This window comes from Engraulis encrasicolus, chromosome 12 (genome assembly GCF_034702125.1).
Source record: "Engraulis encrasicolus isolate BLACKSEA-1 chromosome 12, IST_EnEncr_1.0, whole genome shotgun sequence".
NCBI lineage: Eukaryota > Metazoa > Chordata > Actinopteri > Clupeiformes > Engraulidae > Engraulis > Engraulis encrasicolus.
Genome location: NC_085868.1, coordinates 52,569,810 through 52,588,124, shown reverse-complemented (window position 1 = coordinate 52,588,124; position 18,315 = coordinate 52,569,810). Strand labels below are relative to the sequence as shown.

At 45.9% G+C, this 18,315-nt stretch overlaps 2 protein-coding genes across 3 annotated transcripts in view; one reads left to right on the top strand and one right to left on the bottom strand.

Moving 5' to 3' along the window:
* Positions 1-119: 119 nt before the first annotated feature.
* On the bottom strand, positions 120-6,246 carry nudt15 (nudix (nucleoside diphosphate linked moiety X)-type motif 15). Of its 2 annotated transcripts, none has more exons than XM_063212435.1 (4): positions 6,162-6,246; positions 4,992-5,165; positions 4,070-4,302; positions 120-1,425 (listed from the first exon to the last, which is right to left on the bottom strand). In XM_063212435.1, the coding sequence occupies exons 1-4, from the start codon at positions 6,167-6,169 to the stop codon at positions 1,292-1,294; spliced, it is 549 nt and encodes a 182-aa protein (XP_063068505.1). In that variant the 5' UTR covers positions 6,170-6,246; the 3' UTR covers positions 120-1,291. The 2 variants fall into 2 exon arrangements, with proteins under 2 accessions (XP_063068505.1, XP_063068504.1); XM_063212434.1 differs by lacking the exon at positions 6,162-6,246 and adding an exon at positions 5,293-5,493.
* The window catches only part of sucla2 (succinate-CoA ligase ADP-forming subunit beta), a 20,680-nt gene continuing 7,936 nt past the window's right edge, over positions 5,572-18,315 (top strand). Inside the window, exons 1-4 of the mRNA XM_063212433.1 lie at positions 5,572-5,681; positions 7,655-7,862; positions 14,505-14,604; positions 15,138-15,300. Of these exons, the coding sequence (XP_063068503.1) occupies positions 5,598-5,681; positions 7,655-7,862; positions 14,505-14,604; positions 15,138-15,300 (555 nt within the window). The 5' untranslated portion in view covers positions 5,572-5,597. The remainder of the gene's footprint in view (positions 5,682-7,654; positions 7,863-14,504; positions 14,605-15,137; positions 15,301-18,315) is intronic.

The window sequence follows — 18,315 nt, the reverse complement described above, 5'->3', positions numbered from 1 at the left end:
AATTCCAACCAGTGCACAATAACAATGTTGAGAGACCATAATAAGTATTAACTTAAGATCAGTCACATATGTTCGACTTGCACAAATATGCTTATTTTATTTTTTTTAACCATTAATAGCATACAGTCGCAAGCAAGACTTGCTCACCAGTGGTTCAGGTTGCAGTCCTTAATAAATACATTTACATTGAAGTCAATGTAGTCAATGCTGCGGTCAATTTACACTCAGTAGTTTTAATTGCTGCACCAGATGTCATATAGGTCAAAAGAAAAAAATGTGTAGGACCTACACACTACACACAAAAAAATGACACAGAAATGAAGTCTTGATTGCATGTGTGAGATGTGAGTCTGTGTGTAGTGTGCTCTGTTCTACTCTTGGGAGTGTTAGGCCTTTGGTGGATGAGGCTCCTTCATGGGGAGTCCTTCAACAGATGATCTGTGGGTCGGGAGTCCTCCCCTTGACACTGGGCCCGTTATATGCACATCAATAAACAGTTTTTCAGTTAGTCAAGTGCTCTGAATGAACTGAATAAAACGTTTATAATAATCGGTTTATTGCCGTAATTATCGGTTTATGAGAAATCCGGGTTATTATCAGGTTATTGACATTCTAGAATGATAAGTAGCCAATCAAAAGCCTTGATTCCAGTTTCGTGTCACACACTTCAGTGGAACACACGCAACCGACGGACTGCATGTAAACAACAAGCGGTTTACAGTTTAATAAACAGTTTACGCCAAAAACCTGTTTATTCCAATAACCTAATTATTGTGGTAATGCAAACTGTCTCAGTCTTCTTTACTCTATTATAAACTTGTTTTTGGCTGAGTCTTAATCTTCAACTTTACTTTCCTGTGATGTAATAACAAACAATATTGTTATAATATAGTTACTTTTCTCAGCAAATAGTGAGTCAAAACGTGAGTGACCTCCATCTGCACTTGAGGCTACTTGATCTTTTTAAGTCTTTTATGGTTTACAGTATCTCAGACAGACATGTATGGGATGTTGAGCTACCTTCAAGTGAAATACTTTCACAGAAGCTGAACCGTTCATGTGGGGGGAGGGGGGAGTCAGTGTATCATCCGATCGTTCAAGTATTCCATTCAATCTGCCAAACGGAAAAAGAAAAAAAAAACACAAAAGAGCGTCTCAATATTTTCTTCTCCTGTTTTTCAATATGACAACAGAATGAGGGATTGGTGTCTTCGTCTTCATCTTCTTCATCATCTTGAAGCTGTTCCTTAATTAATTAAGCCCTTAATGAGTTCTTTAATTAATGACATCTTCAATTAAGGCTGGTGCCAGCTGTGCCGTTGGGGTCTCCTCTGAAGGGGTCGTATCCCTGCCGTCTCAAGCAGGCCAGGGGCAGGAAGAGCTGATCCTCAGGCGGCAGGCTGTCCCATCGCGCCCACTGCCACCCTAGAAAACACAATACACAAGGAGAGACTTTATATACAGCTGTCCCATCGCACCCACTGCCACCCTAGAAAACACAATACACTTAATAAATACTGTCCTATCACACCCACTGCCATCCTAGAAAACACAACATACAAGGAGAAACTTTATTTATATACAGCTGTCCCACCGCACCCAACGCCACCCTAGAAAACACAATACACTTTATATACAGCTGTCCCATCGCACCCACTGCCATCCTAGAAAACACAATACACTTTATATACAGCTGTCCCAACGCACCCACTGCCACCCTAGAAAACACAATACAATTTATATACTGTCCCAACGCACCCACTGCCACCCTAGAAAACACAACACACCGTATATATACTGTTCCATCGCACCCACTGCCACCCTAGAAAACACAATACACTTTATATACAGCTGTCCCATCGCACCCACTGCCATCCTAGAAAACACAATACACTTTATATACAGCTGTCCCATCGCACCCACTGCCACCCTAGAAAACACAATACACTTTATACTGTCCCATCGCACCCACTGCCACCCTAGAAAACACAATACACAAGGAGAGACTTTATATACAGCTGTCCCAACACACCCAAGGCCATCCTAGAACACACAATACACTTTATATATACTGTCTCAATGCATCCACTGCCACCCTAGAAAACACAATACACTTTATATATACTGTCCCAATGCACCCACTGCCACCCTAGAAAACACAATACACTTTATATACAGCTGTCCCAACGCACCCACTGCCACCCTAGAAAACACAATACACTTTATATATCGCATCCACTGCCACCCTAGACAACACAATACACTGGAGATGCCCAATGTATATCGGTGACCTAAAATATCGTCCGATATGGGCTTTTTTATATCGGCTCGATATAATATTTTCCCGATCGGGTTATCGATTAATTGAATGAAAACGTGGGAACTGCGTTAAAGCCGAGTAGACACTTTTACTTTATATTTTCATTCAGGCTGTGTAGGCAAAACAAGCCTGTGACAGAGAATCTAGGAGTATTATTCCAGGAGAATTATCAAATGTTCTTCTAATTCATAATAGACAGTCTCTGGTATTATCTTATCCAGTCTCTCTGCCTGTGTGATGCTGTGACTTGGCGTCTCTTATCACATGACCGAGTCACATGACCGCCACCCAGGCAATGGCTTTTTTTTTAATGTTTGAATGGACTATGAGGGAAACATGAACTGAGATTATATCAATATATTATCTTAAATATGAAAATGTGAACATATCGGGTATCGGTATCGGCCCTGAGAAGCAGGTAATAATCGGTATCGTAACGGTTGAAATTTTTCATATCGTGCATCACTACAATACACTATATACTGTCTCAACGCACCCACAGCCACCCTAGAAGACACAATACAATTTATATATACTGTCCCATCGCACCCACTGTCATCCTAGAAAACACAATACACTTTATATATACTGTCCCATCGCACCCACTGCCATCCTAGAAAACACAATACACACAACATACGTTGGTAGGTATATCCCAACACATTCGTTTTGGATAGGGTGCAGTGCGCACATCCAAAGTCACTTGTTGTTGCAGGTGCTAGACAAAAGTTGAAGTTGAAGGATGCCTGACCAAGATCCAGGGTGATCGAAACGTTGCTGTTTTAATATAATGAACTTTATTTTCTTTGGAGCATATTCCGCAGTGTGCAGACCTACCTACTTTATATATCCCAACACACCCACCGCCACCGTGGAACATAGAAGACACTTTTACTGTATGCAAGCTTTTTAGATGTGCGTGTGTGCACGTGTGCATGTGTGTGTGTGCGTGTGTGTGTGTGTACGTACGTACATATGTGTGTACATGCATGTGTGTGTGTGTACATATACATACAATGTTGGCATAATGAATTCATATTCTTCAGATCATATTTGTCCTGTGTCTTCAGTTTGCTTGCGTCTTGTCTTGTTCTTTTCCACTATTAATAATTGACGGCCCTGGTGATGCGCTGTGCACCGTGTATTGAAACTGACAGGTCATCTCTGTCCTCCCCGCCTGTGTATCCTCATGCTCGAGGCCATGCCTGAGTCCACAGCACCTTTTGAAGAAGGTAAGTCTGCTCACTGCCAAACAATCTCCAGAAAATAAACTTTATTCAATTAAAACAGCAGCCTTCAGATCACCCTTGATCTTTGTCAGGCACATGACACTCAAAACAGTTCTCGTTTATCTTTTGGTGCTTATTTGGCAGAGTGCTGAGTCTGACCTTCTTCAACTGTCTGACACTTGTCTGGCACAACATGACCTGAACTATTTACAGACACACACAGGAAGTGTATGTAGCCCAATGTCCTCAACACACACACACACACACACATACACACACACACACACACACACACACACACACACACACACAAACACCTTCGTTCTTCGTTCCAGTTTCCTGGGGGGAGGCGCCCATGCCCCTGTCTTTATACACAACACACACACACACACACACACACACACACACACACACACACACACACCCCTTCATTCTTTGTTCCAGGTTCCTGGGGTTCTGGGAGGAGGTGCCCATGTCATGCCCTTTATAACACACAAAACACACACACACACACACACACCTTCGTTCTTCTCCGGCTCCAGGTTCCTGGGTTCCTGTGAGGATGATGTGGTGTCTTCTCCCCCCTTCTCCTTCTCCTGCTGCCTGTCCAGCTCCCCCTGCATGAAGATAGTGATGTAGTGGTAGTCCTCCTCCAGCTTAATGGAGTTGACCACCGCCGCGTAGCGCACCTCCCTCAGGCCCACCCCCGCTTCCTCCAGCAGCTCCCGACGCGCACACTCCTCCCACGTCTCCCTGCACAGCACACACAGGAGAAATAAATACCAGCACTTGTAACCCGTTAAAACATGGCATTATAAATGTGCTGTTATCGAGTCAAGTAAGCACTGTGTTGTGTCATAGAAGTGTAGTACTATGGAAGTTGACTTTTCGATGGCTATTAGTTACAGCAAGAGGTACTTGTTAGAGTACCCCTGTTACAGCTTACCACTGGTGGAACAGCATGCATTTGGGGCGACAGAGTTGAAATGTACTCGGTCTGTCCAAAGGGGCACAGTGCGGGCAGGGCCCAGGGGCACCTAACCATTTAGAGCCATTTAGGGGGCACCACAAGACACCAACTTAACAAATATTGTTCAGAAATGTTCTGGGGGAGGACCCCATACCCCCCCGCCAAGGTGCCCCCCCATTACCCATAAAATGCCCGTCCAACGACTGCAGCTGTACGGCAAATGCAAATGTACGGCCTGGGGGTATAGACCAATGTCTTAATACGGTCCTTGTGTGTGTGTGTGTGTGTGTGTGTGTGTGTGTGTGTGTGTGTGTGTGTGTGTGTGTGTGTGTGTGTGTGTGTGTGTGTCTGTGTGTGTGTGTCTGTGTGTGTGTGTGTGTCTGTGTGTGTGTGTGTGTGTGTGTGTGTGTGTGTTCAACACATGGAGTCTGTGGAGCCCAGTGTCTGTGACAGGCTTTCGATTTCCACTCACCCAAACTCAATGTGTCCACCAGGTAACTGGTAGGTGCCTTTTCCTACGGGACCTTTCCTTTTGCCCAAGAGCACACAACTCGGGTTCAACGAGTCTGTGACAATCACACCAAGACCAACTCCAGGCCGTTTCGGAGTGCAGTTGCGAACAGAGCTCTGTGCCATTTTAGAAAGCCTAAACAAGTCAAGAATAAAAGCAAATGTAGTTTCTAAAAACTTGTGAACGTGTTTTGTTATTATTTATATTCACAACTTTATAATCATGTCCCAGTTTAGGAAGAAATCGAGTCACAAGAACTCACTGTAAACCCCTGTATGGAATAAATCTCAGGGAGAACATACTGAACCAACCAAGGATGATCGTCCACTGCTTGGATTAAACTGGGGAAAGCAGGCGTACTTGTGATAACATTAAGGAGCTTTCGGGTCAAAATGATAAAGATTATCTTCTGACATTTATTTCAATCATTGCGCCGCATTTCTTGACACGGAAAGTCTCTGAAGTCGTATGAATCCACCGCGCATGGGCAAAAGCGACGCTGGCTGTTTCTGCGCACGCGCTGTCAATGGATTGTTTTTCTCCATCGCTGCTAGTGGAGAGAGGAATATGGCGACGTCCCTGATTTGCAGCCGGTTGTCCGCTGGACTGAGGAATTCAGGGTCCAGGACAACTCTGAACTCTGCAGCTAAGGTTAGTTGGTGTCGGGGGGAACCGTTAAACGTCTGCCTCAATTTTGGTGGTCTACGAGTTTTCCCAGCGTACATAATTGGTTGAAATGCCATGGAACACAAGAGCTAACGTTAGCTAGCTCGCTAGCTAGGGTCACATTTGACACTGACGTTAGCTTACTGGTTCTACTTATCAACAAGTATCGTGAACGTCCCTGTATTCAGTTGAAAGTCCATGCTAGAATGAATGGACGTGAGTTACACCGTTATATTCACTTGACGAGCTCAAAGACGTTTTTATGTGGGAGAAGATGTGTGAAAGTTAGTCAGAGATCTGCAAGTGCTGACAGATGAGCAGTGCCTATGAATCGGTTTGACCTCCACGGAATGGGGCATATAAATGGACGTGCTGGGTCTTTTTGAACAGAGCCTCTGGACAGCTGTCCTCTACCACGAAACAGCAGTCAGGACACGACCTGATATTACACATATTATCAGACACAGGCTCATCTCAATGGCTTAAACCGCGTTAGCATGTTGCCAGTGTGTTGCCTGCCTGTGATGAAGCACCCATAGGCTAGCCGCTGTTGTAGTGTAGCTCATTGAACTACACCAATTTGCCATGCAGCACACAAATCAATTAACGTCACTAAGCCATACCCCCGATCATACAGAGCTAACCACGCCCAAGTGTTATTTTTGGTGGTTCATGCTTGGCACGGTGGGACACACCAGGCAGGTCAAAGATCACAGAGCTCCACTGCACTACATTGCTCTGTCCCCCTCGCCCACTCCTCCTGCCTGTAGCATGGCTAGAACTAGCTGTCAGACACACACACACACACACACACACACACACACACACACACACACACACACACACACACACACACACACACACACACACACACACAGTGCTCATTTTCAGGCGAGGCAGTGTTGAGTCAAAAATATGAAAACGTATGTCACTATCAATATGTGTTTGATAGTTGTATTAACTTTCTGATTGTGTGCATGTAGGCTAGTTAACATTGTGTGTGTATTGTGTCACAGTGAAAGGTATTTTCTTCTATTCCAATGTTATTCGAAGAAGAGGTACCCTGAGGTGTGTGAAATAGACACCCCCAGGTTGTTTTATTGTACCATCACCCCTGCAGTTCTCTCATGACCTCTCTCCCTGTGTGAACATCTCTCTCTCTCTCTCTCTCTCTCTCTCTCTCTCTCTCTCTCTCTCTCTCTCTCTCTCTCTGTCTCCCCCTCTCTCCCTATTCGAATCTGTGTTTGTATCTCTCTGTGTGTCTGTCTGCTTGTTTCTCTGCCTGTGCCTTACTCTATGTGTCTGCTCCGCTCTCCTCTGCTGGGTGGTGCAACAGGTCTGTTTGGTGCCAGTGTTGCCCAGCAACAGCAGTCTGTCTGTCTGTCTGTCTGTGTCTGTGTCTGTGTCTGTGTCTTACTGTTTGTCTCCTATGTCTTCCTCTATGTAATGTAATGTGTTCTCCATTCTCCAGGTGTTAGGCGGTGCGACGGGTCTGTTTGGCGGCCATGTTGGTCAGTAGCAGCAGCAGTCTCCCCTGGCCCTGTCCGTCTGTCTGTCTGCCTGTCTGCCACAGGTGTCTTACTCTATGCATTCTCCTCTGCGTTCTCCAGGTTCTGGGTGGTGCGACGGGTCTGTTTGGCGGCCATGTTGGTCAGTAGCAGCAGCAGTCTCCCCTGGCCCTGTCCGTCTGTCTGTCTGCCTGCCTGTCTGTCTGTCTGTCTGTCTGTCTGTGTCTTCCTCTATATAATGTAATGCGTTCTCCAGGTGTTGGGTGGTGCGACGGGTCTGTTTGGCGGCCATGTTGGCCAGCAGCAGCAGCAGTCTCCCCTGGCCCTGTCTGTCTGCCTGTCTGCCTGTCTGCCTGTCTGTCTGTCTGTCTGCCTGCCTGTCTGTCTGTCTGCCTGTCTGTCTGTGTCTTCCTCTATATAATATAATGCGTTCTCCTCTGCGTTCCCCAGGTGCTGGGCGGTGCGACGGGTCTGCTTGGCGGCCATGTTGGTCAGCAGCAGCAGCAGTCTGCCCTGGGCCTGCAGCAGCAGCCGCGGCGTCACCTCTCCCTGCACGAGTACATGAGCATCGGGCTGCTCAAGGAGGCCGGCATCTCCGTACCCGAGGGCATGGTGGCCAGCTCGCCAGACGAGGCATACTCCATCGCCAAGAAGATTGGTAAGAGGAATAGATACACACACTCTCACTCACTCACTCACTCAAACACACACACACACACACACACACACACACACACACACACACACACACACACACACACACACACACACACACACACACACACACACACACACACACACACACACAAATTCTCTCTCTCTCTCTCTCTCTGTCCTTCACCCTCACTCACTCTCTCTCTCACACGCGCACACACACACACACACACACACACACACACACACACACACTACATGAGCATCGGCCTGCTCAGGGTGCTGTAATCAGTACCCTGTAATAACTGTAAGCTGCTTTGGATGAACGCATCAGGTAAGTGTAGTTGTAATGTAATGCAAAAGTTGTGATTGCTTGACTGGAAAACGAAGCAATAGGTTATTATCAGCCTTGGTGTAGACCAGGGTGTAGAGATGGAGAAGGATGAGATGAGATCAGGAGCCTCTCTGACCAATAGCAGCAGCAGCAGCAGAAGGCTATATCATGTCAAGGCTATTTCATTCAACATTTCATTCAAAACAATCTTAACATTCAGGCAAGTGTCCCTTAGTGATAAAGGCAAATGGCAATAGGGAGCCTCTCTGTACAGCAGCAGCAGCAGGCTATGTCATCTCAAGGCTATTTCATTCAACATTTTGTTCAAAACAATCTAGCATTCAGGCAAGTGTCCCTTAGTGATAAAGGCAAAGGGCAATGACAACAGGAGCCTCTCTGTAGAATAGCAGCTGTAGGATATATCATGTCAAGGTTAATTAATTAAAGATTAAATTCAAAACAATCTGGCATTTTGTTCCTTACTATTCTTAGTGCTATAGCAGCAGCAGTATATAATATGCCGGGTTATTTCATTTATTTCATTCATTGCTGATGACGATGATGATGCACATTGTCTTGTTCTCTTTGCTTTCATTCATGCCTTGGTATGACTGCTCATTGTACACATGCTAAACAAGTGTTTCAAGGGATGCACTGGTGTCGGTACTATCGGCACCCGATACTGCTCATTGTAGTCGTACTCGTACTCGTCAAGCACTTGCCGATACTGCTATTACACAAAACAATGCAAAATCTTGTCACGTTCTGTGGACTTGAAAGCAGCATGGAAAAAAGTGCATTGAGAAGGTTGCAGTTGAGAGAGCAGGTTGCTCAATTGCCATCGGAAGACTTGTGGTCAGGACAAGGGGGCGTTTGTTCTGAAAAGCTTGAGAGCCAATCTGCCCTACAGAGTAAAAAGGCAGTGACTGCAGTGCGCATAGCTCTGAGCTGAGTGAAATGATTCTGTTGTCCAGCCTAAGCAGTTTAGATTATTAACATGTGGCTGGTTTCTTACTCAATACCACGTTTGTTGCAGATTGATGCAGTTACTGCATCTTTGCTTTATAGGGCAGCAATGTTCTTCTAAACCATCACCATCACAATATAGTTAGCATATCTCTATATGACGATATTGTGTCCTTTTGGAGGCATAATATACAAAACTTCTTCCCCTTGTTCTTTTCCTCTGGTCAGCTCAGTGTGCCCAAGGAGACTGGACACCAGTGGCTTTAATCTGTGTGGTGCTGCTGTGATAAAAATAGCCGCCCGTGACAGTGCCTGAAAGTTCAAGACTGGCATCTCGCTGTGTGCTGCTAATTCTTCTCAGTGCAAGCCAGTTAGGGCCCCGTCAGTCACATTGGCCTCCCAGAGAACATTTGGGTGCTGGCCAAAAAGAAAAAGTAACAATACATTTAGTCACATGCTCACATAATTAGTTATTGATCCAGCCTCGTTCAACTTTTCCATATCTGACCATTTGTTACCTGGATGAACCTGCTGACGTCCATGTTGTTGTCACGGTTCGTAGAGGAAAAAAACAAGTATTTTTCGGTTTGCATCGTGACCCAATGCTCAGACTTGTGGGGTGCCCGTGTAACGGAGGCCAACTAGCAGAGTGAGGTGTGGAACGTTAGTAAACCGCCCTCCCGAAGCCTCAATACAGTGCGGTAGCGTTGGGCTATCGGACCAGTCCTTAAGCTCAGCTCAGCGCACTCGTACTGTGACTCCCATTGCCGAACCGATGTAGAAGACGAGGTGGCAGGCCCCGAGGGGGACGAACTGTGCAGGAACACCTCCATCCCTAGCCTGATTATCATCGACTTTCAAATGTCCTTGAGACTTGGTCTTGGTCTTGGTCAAGAGCATAACAATTAACATTTCCCAACGGCTGAATGGCTGAACCACCTCCCTTGGTTTGCTACTGGTTGTTTGCTTCCCGAAAAAGTGGGAGGAGTTCTCGATTTTTCTGGAGCTCAGAATCGTGTTTGTATTGTCCTTGGCCTGACTAGAGGCAACGCTGAAGGAGCTGTCACTAGGAGGGCACAGCCTGGCTACTCCGTCACACCCGTTCTGGAATAGTTGCGGAACATGCATCGGCACGGTTCTCTGTCGGCCTTCAGAGACCCTTTGTGTGCTGGCCTGGCCGATGCTGCCAAAAAGAAAACGTCTTCAGGGGAGTAAAATTATGCATATCTCACCTCCAGGGCTCCAACTTTTCTCATCGCCAGCCAAAATGAATTGTAGATGTTAATCTCGCCAGTTAAATACACCTTCACTAATGGGTCAAAGTGGCTAGTAAGTGAGTTGGTCTTTTCTACCAGACAAACTGAATTTTCACCAGAATTTGGCCGGTTGGCTGGTGTTAATTTGGAGCCCTGGTGCCAACCATGTAATTACATTACGTTTAGCTGATGCTTTTATCCAAACTGACTTCCAGATGTGGCATGTTATTGGTTAGAGTCCATGCAGCAGTGTGGGAAATAGATGCCTTGCTCAAGGGCACTTCAGCCATAGAGGAAGGTATTGGTAAGGGTGGGGATTTGAACCTGCAACCCTGTGATCTCCAGTCCACCTTCCTAAACATTGCGCCACGGCTGCCGTAACCCTCTGGTTTGATTTGTATCCAGGAAGTGGCTCTTCCTTTAAGGCCATTTCTCTGTGGCCTCTCCAGGCCAAACTAAACTCCACAGCCAGGCCCATAGAGGTTGCCAAGACACGTGAACAAATGTGTCGGCATCGCCTTTTGCCCCATAATTGGCAAATCAAATTCTACAGCTTGTCAGATAGTAGCCTGAGTCTGCCAATCCTAGTCGTGTAAACAACCGGAAACAGCCCTTAAAGTAAAGTTGGTGAGGGAGGGCAGTGACGTCACCATGGCAATCTCTATTGCCTGTGGCGCTGTTCACCACATAGTCAAAAGAGGAACAGCACCAACTGTGTAGGCATGATTAGAGAAGAGAGAGAAACACACACACCATGCAGTGCTGTAATCTGTACCAGTGAGGGAGTGCGTGCCTGTGATTAGCAAGGACAGGTTCACACACACTGACTTAGGTTAAATTCTTTGGCCTGTGCCAGTGAGGGAAGAGCGCAATGAGATAGTGTGAGGGAGAGAGAGAAGAAGAGAGAGAATACATCCACAGCAGTCCACTTATCATCTTACTTAAAGTGATACTGTCCCATTTTTGGAAGTAAGCTTATTTTACACCTCCCCTTGAGTTAAATAATAGGGTTTTATCGTTCTACTGTACTTTCAACCGTTCTCTGGCTATGGCAGTGCAAATTTGACCTCCATGCTAGCAGTTAACATTGAGTCCTATGAGACCAGCTCGCGGCTAACTGGTCTCATAGGACTCAATGTTAACTGTTAGCTTGGAGGTAAAATGTGCACTGCCATAACTAGATAATGGTTAGAAGTACAGGAGAAAGGTAAGAGCCTATTATTTAACTCAAGGGTATGTGTAAAATAAGCTTATTTCAAAAAATGGGACAGTATCACTTTAAGGGTTCTTTATTCCTGTGTCCTTAGTGTATCTGGTGTTTGTGGTGTCCACAGGTGTGTGCGTTTGCGTGCGTGCGTGTGTGTGTCCCTTTTTACTCCCTCGAAGGTAGTGAATTAGGTGAGAGGTGAGCAGTTGTTAAAGGGCAAGGCCAAGCGTAGCACACACACACACACACACACACACACACACACACACACACACACACACACACACACACACACACACACACACAGGGTCAGAGTCCTCTTCAGGACACTTCAAGAACTACTGACACCCAACCAGCCTATTTATTGTCCTTAATGGGTAGCGTAAAGAGGTCTTGAAACATTCATGGCAGCTGCCCAGGAAACAAGTCTGTGGGTGTATACCATTATGCGACCTTGCGTCCTCCACTTGTGCTTGTGGCCTCACTTTTTGCTGATACCCCGCCTCTGGAGAAAACAAATAAGTTTCCCCGCTGTCAGCCTAGCCAAAACTATTTTTGGGGGACTAAATGAGAAAATGACTTTACAATTGAGCTCTTGCGAGATATTGCAATATAATGCTGTTGTCAGTGATGTCATCATGACATATTACTTCCTGGTACGAGGCCACAAGCACAAGTGCAGGACGCAAGGTCGCATATTGGAATGCACTCTGTGTGAATGCCATTATCCAAACTCCTGCACTTCCTCGTGCTTGTGGCCTTGTGATGACATCGTAAGACGTCATTGGCGAAAGGAGTTTAATTAAACATTTAATTTACATTACATTACATTACATTGCATTTGGCAGGCGCTTTATAACCAAAGTGCATAGGAAATATACAGAACAAGTGCAGATGGAATGAGGGTTTTTTTTTTTTTTTTTTTTTTTTTTTTACGAGTACGATTTCACACAAGCCAAATTCAGAGGTCATTTTCTCATTTGCGATGGGGATGTGGAATGAATGTGGAAATGTCCTGGGCTGACAGTAGTGGGGAAACTTTATAATGCCTTGGGCACACCAAGAGCGACCTACGCTAACTGAGCGCCGGAAATCATTACTTCTGTATGGAGGGTGAGCTAACTGGGCGAGCAGAGCGAATTGGCCAGGAGCGAAGCAACCTAAGTGACTTGAGCGAAATTCAACGATTAAACTCGAGCTAATGTTATGGTAATGAACCAGTTGAAATGTTCGAGGGATGCACGATGTATCGGCCAGATGTATGGGTATCGGCCGATACTTCACATTTCTCAACACATCGGACATCGGTCCGATGGATAAAACTGGGCCGATGTTAACGCAGATTTTTTTTTATATATATGTTACGGTTCTAAAAGATTGGACTTGACGGTGACTTTCATTGTTTGTCTTCTAGTTTGTCTCTATTTTTTATCTAATTTTATCACAGGGAGTTAAAAAGTGTTTTTGGAAATAAGAGGACATTCAAAAATTCAGTTTGTTTGCATCATTGTCAGTCTGTATTAAATGTTATCTCTTTAAAAAAAAATAAAAAAACATCAGTATCGGTTAATATCGGTTATCGGCCAAAACCGCAATATCGATATCGGTATCGGCCGAAATTTTTCACATCGTGCATCCCTAGAATGTTCATATCTGCATGTCCCAGGCTGTCAAGCCAAAGCTACTATGTGATCAGCTAAGTCAAACAGGTCAACATCATGTCCAAAGCGAATTCATGGCGAAACTTCTTCTGTGACCTGAGTCAAGTAGGTTGCAGCAGAGTTCACATATGCAAGTCGAGGAAGGGAGTTTGGATAATAACTATGTAACCAGTAGGGATGCACCGATACCGATACTGGCATCCGATACTGCTCATTATACTCGTACTCGTACTCATCAAGCACTTGCCGATACCAGGAACGATACTGCTATTACACAAAACAATGCAAAATCTTGTCACGTTCTGTGGACTTGAAAGCAGCATGGAAAAAAGTGCCACCTCATACATTTACTAACATTTAAATCTACATGGAAATGGACAATGCAAATATCCTGGTGGAATAAAACAAGGCCATGCATTTATTTTCATTGCATTTTGGTGGTAAAAGGTATCGGTATCGGTACTCGGCATCGGCAAATACACACATTAATGTAGTAGTACTTGTATCGGTTTTCAAAAAAGTGGTATCAGTGCATCCCTAGTACCCAGTACGAATTGGCTCTGCCAGTGGGCTCGATTACTGGGATGTTAAATCAAAGTCGAAAAGAAAACATTCTCATATGATCTCAAACTGTGTGCGTATGTGCGCGCGTGCGTGCGTGCATGCATGCATGTGCGCGCGTTTGTGCGTGTTATTGTTGAGACTGAATTATGATCGAGGCGAGCAGGTCTCCACAGCAGTGTGTGTGTGCGCGTGTGTGTGTGTGTGTGTGTGTTGTACTTGAGTGTTTTAGCTGAGTCATCAGTAATGCTCCTGTTTCAGCTGCGGGTGAGTGAGGAGTGACATGCTGTTGGGGACACTTCCTGATGAACTGCTAGAAACTAAAGACCTGTGTGTGTGCGCCTGTGTGTTTTTGTGTCTGTGTGTGCCTGTTTCTGTGTGTGCCTGTGTCTGTGTCTGTGTCTGTGTCCGTGCTTATCTCTCTCTCTGTCTGTGCCCATGTTTTCTGAACGTCCCTTTTCTTTTTTTCCATTTCCCCCCCCCCCCTCTCTCTCTCTCTCTCTCTCTCTCTCTCTCTCTCTCCCTCTCTCTCTCTCTCTCTCTCTCTCTCTCTCTCTCTCTCTCTCTCTCTCTCTGTCTCTCTGTCTCTCTGTCTCTCTGTCTCTCTCTCTGCTCTCTCTCTCTCTCTCTCTCTCTCTCCTTCCCTCCCTCTCTCCTCTAGGCACTAAGGATGTGGTGGTGAAGGCCCAGGTCTTGGCTGGGGGCAGAGGGAAGGGCACCTTCGAGGGCGGGCTGAAGGGAGGCGTGAGGATCGTGTACTCGTGAGTGGCCGCCTGCATGTGTGGATTTGCCCTCATCATCTTACTTGTTGATTTGTTTGTTTGTTTGTTTCTCAACCCCTGTTATTAGTAACTCTCCCTGCCTGCATCCACAAGAAGATCTGTGACAATAAAGCACTCCTCTACTCTACTCTCTTTCTCGCTCTCTCACTCTCCCTCTCCCTCATCATATCTCTCTCTCTCTCTCTCTCTCTCTCTCTCTCTCTCTCTCTCTCTCTCTCTCCCTCTCTCTCTCTCTCTCTCTCTCTCTCTCTCTCTCTCTCTCTCTCTCTCTCTCTCCTCTCTCCCCCCCCTCTCTCTCCCCCTCTCTCCTAAACATCTCTCTTGTGTCTGTCTATCCCAAGTCCTGAGGAGGCTCGTGACATCTCTCTCTCTCTCCTCTCCTCTCTCTCTCTCTCTCTCTCTCTCTCTCTCTCTCTCTCTCTCTCTCTCTCTCTCTCTCTCTCTCTCTCTCTCTCTCTCTCTCTCTCTCTCTCTCTCTCCTAAACACCTCTCTTGTGTCTGTCTGTCCCCAGTCCTGAGGAGGCTCGTGACATCTCGTCCCAGATGATTGGTAAGAAGCTGTACACCAAGCAGACGGGGGAGGCGGGACGCATCTGCAACCAGGTCTTCATCTGTGAACGCCGCTACCCACGCAAGGAGTACTACTTCGCCATCACCATGGAGAGGTCTTTCCAGGTAGGGAAGGGGGCGGTGTGTGTGGGTGTGGGTGTTATTTGTGTGTGTGTGTGTGTGTGTGTGTGTGTGTGTGTGTTGTGTGTGTGTGTGTGTTATTTGTGTGTGTGTGTGTGGGTGTGTGTGTGTGAGCGCCGCTAGCCACGCGCTGCTAGCCACCGATTTTATATATATATATACGTGTATATTTTTTTTAATCATGTAGTGTACCTCTAACCTCAGAAGATGAGGTGCTAAAGCAAGATGAGTGTATAGCTTTGTACATGGAGGTATGTCAAGCAAATAGAAACTCAGTTACTGAGCTTTTTCGGGGACTTAAATGCAAACAATTGATATAGAAGGGGCGAACAATAGAATATAGCCTATGATGCGTATGTCACACCAAGGAATAACCTGCCAGCCAAATTGGCTAGTGACAATGAAAGCATTACTAGCCACTGTCAAGTTTTACCAGCATTTGGCCGGTTTCCTGGTGCCAGTGTCAAGCCCTGCTCAGTACAAGTCATAAAGGCTTGTCCAGGCCTCTCCACTTCCCTCCCGGTCCCTGCCTGCCTGCCTGTCTGCCTGTCTGCCTGTCTGTCTGCCACTCCTTACTGTCTATCCGTTCATTTCAAATAGATTCAAGTTTAATTTTTCACTAGGGACCATGTACAATTGAAGCATAGATGTTGCCATTTCAGGCAGTGTCCCAGAGCTAGCCTCAGGCTAATTTATGTTGGCAGTTCCTGGCAGGACATAAAGCATCAAAACATATGGACATGCACATTAATACAGTAAACAAGTAACACACACACACACACACACACACACACACACACACACACACACACACACACACACACACACACGCACACTCACCATTAAAACAATCTTTCAATGGTAACACTGACTGTTTTTCAGTAAACATTTCAGCTGTGACTTAAAGCTCCTTATGGTTGAGACGGCTCCTTGAGTCACCTGGTAGATGTTTATAAACGGCTTTGCTCTGTTATCACAGAGGAGCACGCTGTCTCCATAATTCAGCTGACAGGGAGAGAGAAGGGTGGGAGGAAAACAAAGTCTGGAAGTCTGGAACTCTGACAATGCTCTCTGCTTGTCGAGGCACGACCGAAAAGTGCTGCTCGTCTTACCAGGCAGGCGTGTCTGTCTGTCTGTCTATGCCAGCGGTTCTCAACCTTTTTTAAACAACCTCATCATACAAGCCCATCATGAGCCTGCCAAACGCCCTCTTGACGTCATAATAAGCCTGCCGGCCGTCAACGCCCCCCTGACCTCATCATAAGCCTCCCAACGCCCTCTTGACCTCATCATAAGCCCCCCAACTCCTCCTTCACCTCATCAGAAGCCTCCCAACGTCCCCCTTAATACTAAAAGATCAAATTGAATAATGCCCCCCAATGGCAACTGAGCACCACCCCTTCTAAGCTGTATCTTTCTTAAGGCCCCCATGGGGCTCCCCAACGCCCCCTAGGGGACTGTAGAGCCCCCGTTGAGAAACACTAAGCTATGCCTGCCCGGCAGTTTCCACAGTGTTCCAGTTAGGGCAAAGAGGAGGAGGCCTGGGGTGAGTAATCTACTACCACTACCCCTTTCTCGTACAGGGGAGAGGGCAGGAGACTTCTCAAGAGGAGGAGGCCTACAAGAGGAGGAGTAATCTACCACCACTACCCCTTTCTCGTACAGGGTGTCACGTAGGAAAGGAGACTTCTCAAGAGATGCGTGCGTGCATGTACAATGTGTCATTTACTGTAGGACGGGGGACAGGACAAGAGAATTCGGTGTGTGTGTGTGTGTGTGTGTGTGTGTGTGTGCGTCTCTGTGTGTGTGTGTGTGTGTGTGTGTGTGTGTGTGTGTGTGTGTGTGTGTGTGTGTGTGTGTGTGTGTGTGTGTGTGTGTGTGTGTGTGTGTGTGTGTGTGTGTGTGTGTGTGTGTGTGTGTGTGTCATCTTTTCTCTAGAACAGGAGCAGGGCAGGAGACTTCTTGGCTATCTCTCCCTGCATGGACAGGAAACACAGTCTAGGGTAGAGGAGTACGGGGCGCCTGCATGTGTGCGTGCGTGCGTTCGTGTGTGTGTGTGAGCATGCACCTGTGCTATGAACTATCGCATGGAGACAGAGAGATCAGAAGATGACTTCCACATGTACCTGCAGAAGAGAGTAAACTTCATTAATTAATCCCCAAAAGGAAATTAAGGTACCTTGCTGACACGCAAAAAAGTGTTGCGGGCAAAAACGAAGTGGTAGCATACTAGCAACAACAGACACACACACACTCTTTCCATGGCCTGATAAAACACTAACCCACTCTTATAAAAATCTTCTTGATTTCTGCGGTCTGTAAACATCGTAAAATCTTCAGATGTGTCTGTGTTTGACGTCTTCTCTAAGCCATAAACGCCTCTGATGTTTTCCAAGATGTAGAAGGTGTTTATATCTTAAAAGATGGCGTGTGTTTTCAGCTTGTTCCCAGAGATAAGAGAGGAGGTGGCGGGGAGATCATGCAAACATTAAAAGTCAAGATACAGCAGTTGCTATGAAAAGTCTACACACACCCCTGTTCAAATTTCACGTTTTTGTGATGTAAAAAGAAATGACAGACAAATAATATCACAACTTTCCCACCTTTAACCTAAAGTGTACTTTTAATTTGTAATGCGATTAAGAAACAAACTCAAAGCTTTAAAGGGGAAACATAGAAAATGTGAAAAATGTGCGTGTCTAGATTTTTTATAGGCACTGACTGTAGCTTCAAAACACTGTCTTCTGGAGACTGAGAAATCAATTTAGCATCTTAGAAGAGATGCAAGATGGACCACATGGACAAATAATGGTGGAAAACAGACCAAAGAAAAGATACTTATTGATATTCCCTCCATGGCTTAGTATTTGTCAAAGTGGGAAACTTTTCTTTTCTATTAGCTGCGGTCACCTTGTGGTGTCTAGTTATCCCCAAGGGAGTTCTGTAGCGGTGGTGGAGACCTGAGGTCACAGACTAACTAACTGCTGATGATGTCTGGAG

What these genes read in the sequence shown, in the direction of transcription:
- nudt15 (XM_063212434.1), bottom strand. Translation starts at nt 5,330, where the DNA reads ATGTTCTCCCTGAGATTTATTCCATACAGGGGTTTACA. An exon ending in GGTGGACACATTGAGTTTGG is followed by an intron (nt 4,303 to 4,991) that starts GTGAGTGGAAAT and finishes TGTGCTGTGCAG; the next exon opens with GGAGACGTGGGAGGAGTGTG. An exon ending in GGAGCCGGAGAAGAACGAAG is followed by an intron (nt 1,426 to 4,069) that starts GTGTGTGTGTGT and finishes TGTGTTTTCTAG; the next exon opens with GGTGGCAGTGGGCGCGATGG.